The 12,084-nt window shown below is 42.7% G+C and overlaps 1 protein-coding gene across 7 annotated transcripts in view; it reads right to left on the bottom strand.

Annotated features, from left to right (window-relative positions):
- Positions 1–12,084, bottom strand: part of RAF1 (Raf-1 proto-oncogene, serine/threonine kinase) — a 73,521-nt gene that overhangs the window by 18,333 nt on the left and 43,104 nt on the right. For all 7 annotated transcript variants that reach the window (XM_060402677.1, XM_042236417.2, XM_027957801.3 and 4 more), the window contains 3 exons: positions 2,937–3,049; positions 939–1,041; positions 490–647 (listed from right to left, as the gene is read on the bottom strand). In XM_060402677.1, coding sequence (XP_060258660.1) covers positions 490–647; positions 939–1,041; positions 2,937–3,049 — 374 coding nt within the window. The remainder of the gene's footprint in view (positions 1–489; positions 648–938; positions 1,042–2,936; positions 3,050–12,084) is intronic.

The raw sequence follows: 12,084 nt of genomic DNA, 5'->3' as shown, positions 1-12,084 counted from the left end.
CTATATGGAATATATTTGAGTAACCGGCTTGTCGTCAGAGAGATATATGTGTTTAAGGTTTACTGTAAAATCATTTGAAGACTGATGTTTTCCCTAGTTTGAGGTGAAGAAAACAGCACCAACCATACCAACTACTCCTTCTCTGAAGAAGAGGTCTCTTCAGCATTATTTAATACAATACAGAGGAGTGTCTCCTAGCAACCTAGTAACCCTGGGGGCTGTCCATGTCACCGTGCTCTTTCTCTTACAGAATCACAGTATATCAATCTCTAGTTGACAATCCTCCCAGGTCGTTTTAGAAAGTTGTATACAAGCCAAACTAAAACTTAACTAATTTCAGAACTGTCAGATTTCTAAAGGAAATCATTTCCAGATCACTTAGAGAGTCTAAAACCCAGACCTGTCAGTCAAATATACAATATGCATCCCCCAAGGGGGTTTATACCTCCCTATCCCCTTATGTTCTTTGAAAAAAGAACAATGCCTTACAAGAGCTGTCTGATATTACTCCAGTCCACACACATAGTGGGTACTTTGGTGCTACAATGCTCGTGAAACTTGTAGCCACAAGTCTGACATCTAAATCCATTCAGCAAGAACTTCTGACAGATGTCACAGAAGGCAAGCTTCAGGAAGGTTTTCCGAGCCTGCAACAAGAACACAGGTGAGTAAATTATGCTGAATCAAAGACAAAATAATTTCCTCCTCGAGGTTTTATTACAATGGAGAATCACACTTCCAACATTTGTAATAAAATTTATACACAGAAACTGAGGTACATCTGTGATCTAGTGAAACCTAAACTGCTTTACTGTAAACAATAATAGCATAGCTTTAAACAATCCAACAACATGCATGCTTATTATCTCTGAGAAATTCCTACTGTGCCAGCCAAAGCACCCAACATACCACAAAGAGAGAAGAGATCCGCCACTTACAAAGTTGTGTGTTGTGAGGGGAACATGATCCAGGAAATCCACTTGAAGTTCCTCTCCAATCAACGAGGCAGCATCAGTATTCCAATCTAACCGTGCTTTTTTACTAAAGAGGATTTTTAAAACCATAACACAAAAGGGAAATATTTAAACAAGGTAAAAGAGTTGAATACCAATGAACAATAAATACCATTTAGCTCATGCTACATAAACATAAAACTTAAAGCCCCATACAACACTAACATTTAATTCATACGACAAATCCATAAAGCAGGCATTCTTACCTCCATCTTAAAAATAAGAGAACTGGGGCTCTAAGAAGGTGACTTGGCTCAAGGCTACACAGAGTTTAAGGGCCTATTTGGAATCTAGGTCAGTCAGACTCCAAATGGGTACTCTTAGAATAAAGTTTTCTTTAAACAATGCAATAAAACAATCTCATAATAAAGAAAATCTGCAATAAACTAGAGACATCTTTAAACATTAGAATCCTATAAAAATCCTGTAAAGCGGGTTAAAAATATTGTGAGAGTAGCAAAATTTAATCTTCACTAGCCTATTTCACTCTTGAAAATAAATAGGTAGAAAGGAATCACAAATAAAATGCACTTTTTCTATTAATAATGGGCTCAACTCTGTAGAACTGTTTATCGTCTATAAATATAAAACTGAGGAAAGACATTAAGTGTCTTAATATTTACTCTGAAACTATTCTTTCTGTGCCTACATGAGACATACAAGCTGGTACATGTCAGTGGAAATGAACGCCCAGCTCCTTTCCCGTGTCCTACGCAGTCCATCAGCCCACCTCCTGAAGGAAGGCGGCCCAGGACAGGAAGAGGACACCACGTCCACGGCACCACGCAAGCCTCTCCCTTCACCCACAAGAAGCCCTCAGAGCCATCTCTCTGACTATCGAACAGGAAACAATCCACTCCTTAGTACAGTTCCCCGGACAGGGTACAGGAAACCCAACCTGACCCCAGTTCGCCCTAGTGGCGAAGGTGAGGGTCGTGCTGTTTTCTGATCAGCCCTCAGGTGCTCTCCACCCAAGGGAGAACTGAGGATGGCTCCAAACAAACGCGCCTGGAGACCCAGGGGGCTCAAGCACCAACCCCCCCACCATCTCAGCGCCCCAGTCTCTAAGGAGCTCTATGTACGAGTTTGGGGACCAACCCACAATTGTACCAGACAGAGCTGGCATCTGCTTCAAAGATCTGCACTTCAGCAAAAAGCCTCCGAAGCTGAAAGGAGCATCATCAACAGATGACTTTATCCTCACCCTTCTGAGCAGACTCATTCCCTAGGCTCCTCTCTCAAACTAGGGAGTACCTTGAAAAGTAAAACATGCAAGCGAAAAAAGAAGGGAAAGTTAAGGTATCACCCCAGATTTCTGGGGGGAAGATAACAGGTAACCAATGGTCACAGACAGCTCTGATGCTTCAGGGTATTTATCATTATTACTCCTCGACTGTGAGGTGATGTCTCTATCCTTCCACCATCGTTAGAAATAGCATGTTATATGGATAATCCCTGAGGCAAATTCTCCTGCATCTTTTACCCCTGTGTCTGTCAAACTGCTGGGATTTAGTAGAACTGAATAAAAATGAGTGAATTGTAAAAGTTTCTCTCTTACAGACAACATTCTTTAACTATAAATAAGGCAAACACTTTCTGAGTCCCCATTTTGTTAACTGCCTTACAGCAAACACAAAAGCCTTGCTCTCAAAAAACATACCATCTGACATTACTGCTTCCTTGTGTGAAACAGTATCTAACACCTAACATGTATTTTATTTTCCAATGTGATATTTAAGCAAAATTTTCAAGTTCTTGGTATCTTACTTTTCTAAGCTGTCTCTTTATAAATAAGATATTCAAATATTCACTATTCAATAAGAAGCAAGTACTTGTTTTTGTTTAATGGAAAAGAGTTATGATCTGAAGCTAGGAGATCCTTACTAGTGTGAAGGAAGACCTGGCTGACTTCCAAGCTCTTACCCCTTGTGTTCGTGGAGAAGTCTGAACACTGCACAGCACTCTGGTTGCAGGCCCCTCACCTTGAGAGCTTTCATAAGGCAGTCATGCAAGCTCATTCCATTCCGTACGTTGACCTACAAACGAAGGACCACCATTAGAACAAACACAGGCTGTGCAAGCATACTCCTTGGAAAGTAAGCATAGAATAAAGGCATCAGTCCGTAAAGGTGTATGGAGAAAATGTAGAAGAGCGCTGCTCGGACAGCTGACCCTTGAACAACACGGCTCTAAACTGCATACGTCCATTTACACGTGGCCTTTCTGCAGTAATAAATACTACAGTACTACATGAGTCGTGGTTGTTTGATCCAAAGGCTACGGAACAGGAAATACACAGCAACATACCCAGGGGCTGACTATAAATTATATTTGAATTTGCAACTGCACACAGGGAGGGCACCCATAACCCTCAAGTTGTTCAAGAGCCAAACATAACGGCAAATACATACACAGGGGAAACAACCAGGATGCCCAGCGATAGGCGAGAGCTGGAAGAAAGCACTGAGCATCAGCACGTGTCACGCTGTGCTCTGACTATACTACTTCCAATGACCTGTCAGAAGGGGGACAGGTCCCCCCATCTCAATTGGGGGAAAATATTTTTCAGAATAACACAAAGAGTAGTATTAGATTCAAAAGATTAGATCTGACAGAGTGCCTGAAAACCTATGGACAGAAGTTCATAACACTGTACACGAGGCAGTGACCAAAACCATCCCAAAGAAGAAGAAACACAAGAAGGCTAAGTGGCTGTCTGAGGAAGCTTTACAAATAGCTGAGAAATGAAGAGATGCAGAAGAGAAAGGGAAAGATATACTCAACAGAATGCAGAGCTTCAGAGAACAAAGAGAGATAAAAAGGCCTTATGTGAACAATGCAAAGAAACGAGGAAACCAAGAGACTGGAAAAGATTAGAAATCTCTTCAAGAAAACTGGAGATATCAAGGGAGCATTTCATGAAAGGACTGGCAGGATAAAGGGCAGAATGCGTAAGGACCTGACAGAAGCAGATGAGATCAAGAGACAAGAATACGAAGAACTATTTTTAAAAAAAAAAAAAGGTCTTAATGACCCGGATAATCCTGATGGTCTGGTCACTCGCCTAAAGCCAGATATCCTGGAATGTAAAGTGAAGTGAGCCTTGGAAAGCACGACTACAAATAAGGCTAGTGGAGGTGGTGGAATTCCAGCTGAGCTATTTAAAATCCTAAAAGGAGGACTTCTCCGGTGGTCCAGTGGTTAGCACTCTCCACCTCTGGACTCTCCACTTCCACCATAAAGGCCATAGGTTGGATCCCTGATCAGGGAACTAAGAAATAAACACATTTTTAAAATAAATACATAAAATCCAAAACATGATGCTGTTAAAGTGCTGCACTCAATATGCCAGCAAATTTGGAAAACTCAGCAGTGGCTACAGGACTGGAAAAGGTCAGTCTTCATCTAGAAAAGGTCAGTTTTCATTCCAATACCAGAGAAGGGCAATGTTCAAGAATGTTCAAACTACCATACAACTGTACTCATTTCACACGCTAGCAAAGTTATGCTCAAAATTTTTCAAGTTAGGCTTCAGCAATACGTGAACCAAGAACTTTCAGATGTACAAGCTGAGTTCAGTAAAGGCAGAGGAACCAGAGATCAAACTGACAACATTCGATGGATTACAGAGAAAGCACAGGAATCCCAGGACAACGGCTACTTCTGCTTCACTGAGTGAAGTCACTCAGTTGTGTCCGACTCTTTGCGACCCCATTAACTGTAGCCTACCAGGCTCCTCCATCTATGGGATTTTCCAGGCAAGAATACTGGAGTGGGTTGCCATTTCCTTCTCCAGGAGATCTTCCCAACCCAGAGACTGAACCCAGGTCTCCCGCACTGTAGGCAGACACTTTACCATCTGAGCCACCAGGGAAGTCCAATTAACTGTATGCTTCACTAGCTATGTGAAAGCCTTTGGGTGGATCACAACGAACTATGGAAAATTCTTAAAGAGATGGGAATACCAGACCATTTTACCTGTCTCCTGCGAAAACTATATGCAGGTCAAGAAGCAACAGTTAGAACCGGACATGGAACGATAGACTGGTTTCAAATTGGGAAAGGAGTACATCAAGCCTGTATATTGTCACCCAGCTTATTTAACTTACATGCAGAGTACATCATGTGAAATGCTGGGCTGAATGAATCACAAGCTGCAATCAAGAGTGCCAGGAGAAATATCAATAACCTCAGATATGTAGATGATACCACACTAATGGCAGAAAGTGAAGAGGAACTTGAGTCTCTTGATGAGGATGAAAGAGGAGAGTGAAAAAGGTGGTCTGAAACTCAACATTCAAAAAACAAAGATCATGGCATCCGGTCTCATCACTTCATTGCTAATACAAGGGGAAAAGGTGGAAACAGCGGTAGATTTTATTTTCTTGGGCTCCAAAATCACTGCAGACAGTGACTGCAGCCATGACATTGAAAGATGCTTGCTCCTTGGAGGGAAAGCTATGACAAACCTAGACAGCACATTAAAAAGCTGAGACATCACTTTGCCTATTGGTCTGAATAGTCAAAGCTATGGTTTTACCAGTAGTCATATAGGTATGAGAGCTGGACCATAAAGAAGGCTGAGCACCGAGGAATTGACACGTTTGAATTGTGGTGCTGGAGAAGACTCTTGAGGGTCCCTTGGCTGCAAGGAGATTGAACCAATCAATTCTAAAGGAAACCCACTCCCAGTACTCAGTGGAAAGACTGACGCTCCAGTACTCTGGCCATCTGATGCACAGAGCCAACTCACTGGAAAAGACCCTGATGCTGGGAAAGACTGAAGGCAAAAGAAGAAGGGGGTGACAGAGGATGAGATGTTTAGATAACATCTCCAACTCAATGGACATAAGACTGAGCAAGCTCCGGGATATAATGAAGCACAGGGGAGCCTGGCGTACTGCAGTCCATGGAGCTGCAAAGAGTCACACATGACTTAGCAACTGAAGAATGCCAAGAAGATTACTTAAAGGGTGGGGAACCGATGTATGTTTTATATGTCATCTGCATGTGAAAAAATAGCTCTTACCCCTAAGAGAAGTGGTTTCTTGTTGTTTAGTCGCTAAGATGTGTCTGACTCTTTTTGACTCTATGGACTGTAGCCCACCAGGCTACATGGGATTTCCAAGGCAAGAATACTGGAGTGGGTAGCCATTTCCTTCTCCAGAGGATCTTCCCGTCCCAGAAATCAAATCCACGTCTCCTACATTGGCAAGCAGATTCTTTAACACTGAACCACCAGGGAAGCCCCAAGAGACAGTAGTTAGGAGAGAGAAAATGATCAACTTTCCCCTTCTACCTGTATGCAGGTCAGGAAGCAACAGTTAGAACTGGACATGGAACAACACACTGGTTCCAAACAGGAAAAGGGGTATGTCAAGGCTGTATATTTTCACCCTGTTTATTTAACTTATATGCAGAGCACATCATGAGAAACGCTGGGCTGGAGAAATCACAAGCTGGAATCAAGATTGCCGGGAGAAATATCAATAACCTCAGATATGCAGGTGACACCACCCTTATGGCAGAAAGTAAAGAAGAACTAAAGAGCCTCTTGATGAAAGTGAAAGAGGAGAGTGAAAAGGCTGGCTTAAAGCTCAACATTCAGAAAACTAAGATCATGGCATCCAGTCCCTTCACTTCATGGCAAATAGATGGGGATACAGTGGAAACAGTGGCTGACTTTATTTTCAGTTCAGTTCAGTCACTCAGTCGTGGCCGACTCTTTGTGACCCCATGAATCGCAGCATGCCAGGCCTCCCTGTCCATCAATAACTCCCAGAGTTCACTCAGACTCACGTCCATCGAGTCAGTGATGCCATCCAGCCATCTCATCCTCTGTCGTCCCCTTCTCCTCCTGCCCCCAATCTCTCCTAGCATCAGAGTCTTCTCCAATGAGTCAACTCTTCGAATGAGGTGGCCAAAGTACTGGAGTTTCAGCTTCAGCATCATTCCCTCCAAAGAAATCCCAGGGCCGATCTCCTTCAGAATGGACTGGTTGGATCTCCTTGCAGTCCAAGGGACTCTCAAGAGTCTTCTCAACATCACAGTTCAAAAGCATCAATTCTTCAGCACTCAGCTTTCTTTACAGTCGAACTCTCACATCCATACATGACCACTGGAAAAACCATAGGGCTCCAAAATCACTGCAGATGGTGACTGCAGCCATGAAATTAAAAGATGCTTACTCCTTGGAAGGAAAGTTATGACCAACCTAGACAGCATATTCAAAAGCAGAGACATGGCTTTGTCAACAAAGGTCTGTCTAGTCAAGGCTATGGTTTTTCCAGTAGTCATGTATGGATGTGAGAGTTGGACTATAAAGAAAGCTGAGCAGAGGAGAATTGATGCTTTTGAACTGTGGTGTTGGAGAGGACTCTTGAGAGTCCCTTGGACTGCAAGGAGATCCAACTAGTCCATTCTGAAGGAGATCAGTCCTGGGTGTTCACTGGAAGGACTGATGTTGAAGCTGAAACTCCAATACTTTGGCCACCTCATGCAAAGAGCTGACCCATTGGAAAAGACCCTGATGCTGGGAGGGATTGGGGGCAGGAGGAGAAGGGGACGACAGAGGATGAGATGGCTGGATGGCATCACCAACTCAATGGACATGAGTTTGGGTAAACTCCAGGAGCTGGTGATGGACAGGGAGGCCTGGCATGCTACAGTTCATGGGGTCACAGAGTCGGACACCACTGAGCAACTGAACTGAATTGACTGAAGTTGTTTGAGTCAATGAAATATTCATGCAAACATAAATATCCACCAGAAACAAAAATTAACCAATCCAATCTATGACATGAGTTCTTTGTATTAAAAATTTGTATTTCAACTTATTTTCAACAAAATGGTTCATCTTCCTAACCAAAAAGCCATCTCACGTACACTGCACAGTAGAGGCAGGCAAGCAGGAAGTAAAGGAAATACAGTCTCTGCCCCGCTGTCAGGGCAAACAGCACTGCTGGTTTAAACATGTGTGCACATCCATCCAGTAGTCTCAGCAGTATAGACCCCTTCACACCCCCACGTACCCAGTCCTCAGGAACTCAGTAGGCACTTCAGAGCCTAACAGAAAGTGTGAGCACCCAGCATGCTAATATCAGCAACTAGATAAACATTTCAACCAAGATTTTAAGCATTTCAGTATAAGTCCTATACAGTGTTTTAAAAGCCAATAAACATAATCAAAAGTAAGGCAACTAGACTCAGGATGGGCAGCAGGGTGAGCAGAATGAGATTTGAGGTGCTTGCAAACTGCCCACAGTGGAGTCCTTCTGCTGAAAATGTGGCAGCTGACAGTGGCCAATCCAGCTCCTTTCCAGAGAGAGGTAAGCGATTTTTTATTTTAAACGTTTAGAATATTTTCAACTGTCCATCTTCAATGTTTCACAACAAGTTTATTTTTAAGGTTTCTTGAAGCAGTGATACCCTTAGAAATATCCCACCGACTTCCAGCTTTTCAGAAACAAAACAACTCAGTAAAGGGAGAGACTGATCTGAACTGTGACGGCACCAAGAATGAAGACAATGAAAAGTAATAAACACTCAACAGTAAGAGAGCCAGGACCTGGGTCACACACTGTGCAGCAGTACTTTGAAAACTGAAAAGTGATCTCGGTGATATTTAATCTTCATTAGAAGCCAGAGCTCCAAGAGCGAGACGGTTCTTTAAATATCCTCTAATCCAGCGGGGTTCCCAAACGTGGCTGGTATTAGAGTCATCTGAGGAGCCTGGGAAAATGTCTTTTCCCAGCCTGCCCCCTCTAACACACTCATCTGATTCAGTTCACCCTGAATGAAGCTCAGCAATCTGTAGCTTAAGCTGCTTCTGACATGATTCCAATGGTAATTAAAGAGCCTGAGCTCTGATCCAATCACTCATCTAATAAAAAGCAGCAGCAGCAAGTCAAAGACACATGTTTACAAAACAAATGACAAGAAAAACTCAAAAACCAAGCAACTACTACTTATTCTAAAAATTTCTTATCAGACATACACGCTCTCTGTCACTCTTCTCTCTGGACTCCCCATGGGTACATGCTGTGATCAGTTACGGTCTGACTCATCTCTGGAGCCCCCTAAGTGATTACGACAGTCATTCTGGGCTCCAGCGGTGAAGCAACCTGGGGAGGACTACAAACAGCTGACTGGCCAAGCCGGCCAGCACGTGACGCCTTCCTCCTTCAAGGTACCCCTGGAGCTGGGTACTCATACCAGCCATGTTTGGGAACCCCAATGGATTAGAGGATATTTAAAGAACAGTCTCGCTCTTGGAGCTCTGGTTTCTAATGAAGATTAAATATCACCGAGATCACGTTCAGTTTTCAGAGTACTGCTGCACAGTGTGCAACACAGGTCCTGGCTCTCTCACGTGTGAGTGTTTGTATCAGAAGCACACAGTCCGCCTCAGGACAAAGAAACAAGAGAAACTAGCTTTCTCTGATATAACCTTCTCAAAAGCTGCTGTAGGTGTCATGCGTTTCAAATCGGTGGTCCCAGCCCCCAGCTGCGCTCAGCTGAAGGCTACCGAGGACACACTGATGTAGGAAACTCTCAGAAACCATCCTGCTGCTGCTGAGTTGCTGCAGTCGTGTCCAACTCTGTGCAACCCCACAGACAGCAGCCCACCAGGCTTCTCTGTCCCTGGGATTCTCCAGGCAAGAACACTGGAGTGGGTTGCCATTTCCTCCTCTAGAAACTATCATAACTACCATTTTACTTGTGAAACTAGTCACTGTAGCTAGCATCAGCCTCATTTCATGAAGGTCAGGAAGAGAGGCTCAAAATATTATGTAACTTGCCATGATACAGCTTATAAAAGGCAATACAAAGATTTAAATTTGGGCCTTGTTGTCTTAAAGGCCTAAACACTTAAACAATTGCACAAAACTAAGGTTCCCAGTCTGCAGGCAAACGGGTAGACGGGTGGAAAAGACGGGGCAGCAACACCCAGAAGCAGCACCAGAGGGTCTCAGCTCCCCGGCACACTCACACTTCCCACTTTCTTAAGGTCAGAAAATTAATGAGAAAACTCACTTTGCAAACAAAAGATTACTCCTGAAATAAGGAGATTATTATTATTAATTTTGCCAGTAATTAAAGTTTCATTTCCAGGAAAGAGAACAAAAATAAATTTACTCAAACTTTAAATGCCTTTGAGTTTTGCCTTCAGTTTAAAAATGTACCTTAATGTACAACACTGTAACTGGGAGGCTCTCTAGGTTTCACAAAAGTAAAAGGAAATTTTAGTGAAGAGAGTGGAACTGTTAGAAAGAAAACTCTGGACTGCACTTCCCAACCTTGGAACACAGAATAAACACAAGGCCCCGATTTCACACAAAGAACAGAGGGTGGGAAAGGATGACGCCTGGATGTTCTGAACAAAGGTTTTCTCGCACCGTATCGGTGTTTGATAGCCACACACCAAGCACAATTAGCACAGCTTCACTTTTTGGTTTCAACCAGGTGGTGTTCCCCCGCCTCCCCCAGAAAAGGAAGAAGCTTTTAAGCAGTAATTTCTTAAGAAAGTTGAGATTTTGTGTCAGAAGCTACACAAGAATAACTGGCTAGTCCAGGGCCTTGGAAAAACAGTTTGGTTTCCAGGCTACCTCCAGCTTTGCCCCAGAACCTAGGAAATGTACTAAAATAATTTTTTCCAGGTAATTTTATTTTCTTCTATATACTTGACTATAATATCAAAAAAATTTAAATGAACAGTTTACTTTAATACACTGAACGAAGTTTGTAGTGAGCCTGAAATGTCTAGGGGGATTTCTTAGAGAACCCTTTGAAATACATCCCCATTAAGAATGTACTACATTCACCTGACACCAATCAGAATGGCCATTATCAAAAAAATCTAATACAAATAATAAATGCCACAGAGGGTGTGGAGAAAAGGGAACCCTCCTACACTGCTGGGGGGAACATAAATTGATACAGCCACTGAGAAGAGAATGGAAGTTCCTTAAAAAACTAAAAACAGAACTACCATTATGATTCGGCAATCCCACTCCTGGACATATCTAGAGAAAACTAATTCTAAAGATACAGACACCCCAATATTCACTGCAGCACTACTTATAGTAACCAGGGTGTGGAAGGAACCAAAATGTCCACCAACAGAGGAATGGATAGAGATGTGGTTCCTATATATACAACGGAATATTACTCAGCCATACAGAAGAATGAAGCCCTGCCATCTGCAGCAGCACGGATGGACCCAGAGACTGTCAGACTGAGTGAAGACAGAGAAAGACAAACACAGACATCATGATATCACTTCCACGTGGAATCTAAAAACAGGGTACCATGGGCTTGTCCACAAAACAGAAAGTTACCTATAAACACAAATCTGTGCTTACCAGAGGGTAGGGAGGGGGAGGAATAAACTGGGAGACCGGGACTGACCTATATGCTACTACATACAAAACTGATCACTAGTAAGGACCTCCCGTGAGCACAGGCAACTCCACTCAATACTCGACAATGGCCTGTGGGAAAAGAGTATTAAAAAAACTGGATCTATGTGTATGTATAAATGATTCACTATTATATACCTGAAACACAATATTGTTAATCAACTATATTTCAGTAAATATTTTCTTTAAAATGTATTATTTGTTTACGTGAATTGTCAGAAAAGACCTTCTAAGCAAGGCTAAGTCGAAGGAAGGCCAAGAGCTAGAAAGGAAAAAGCAAGGGGGTGTGAAGAGAATATAAAGCAATAAAATCTACAACTAGAAAGTCAATTAACAAAGACTCTAAGTAGAACCCTCTTACACTGTTGGTGGGAATGAACATTTGTACACACCCGATGAAAAACAGTATAGAGGTTCCTTACAAAACAAAAACCAGTTACTATACGATCCAGCAACCCCACTCCTGGGCATATATCCAAAAAAGACAAAAACTCTAACTCAAAACCATACATGCACCCCAGTGTTCACAGCACTATTTACAATACCCAAGACATGGAAACGACCCCAGTGCCCACCAATGTATTACTCAGCCATAAAGAAGAATGAACTACTGCCATACTAAGTGAAGTCAGTCCAAAAGAGAAAACAGA

This window comes from Ovis aries, chromosome 19, assembly GCF_016772045.2.
Source record: "Ovis aries strain OAR_USU_Benz2616 breed Rambouillet chromosome 19, ARS-UI_Ramb_v3.0, whole genome shotgun sequence".
NCBI classification, from domain to species: domain Eukaryota; kingdom Metazoa; phylum Chordata; class Mammalia; order Artiodactyla; family Bovidae; genus Ovis; species Ovis aries.
Note: the sequence above shows the minus strand (reverse complement) of the source record. Positions and strands in the feature narration are given on the sequence as shown.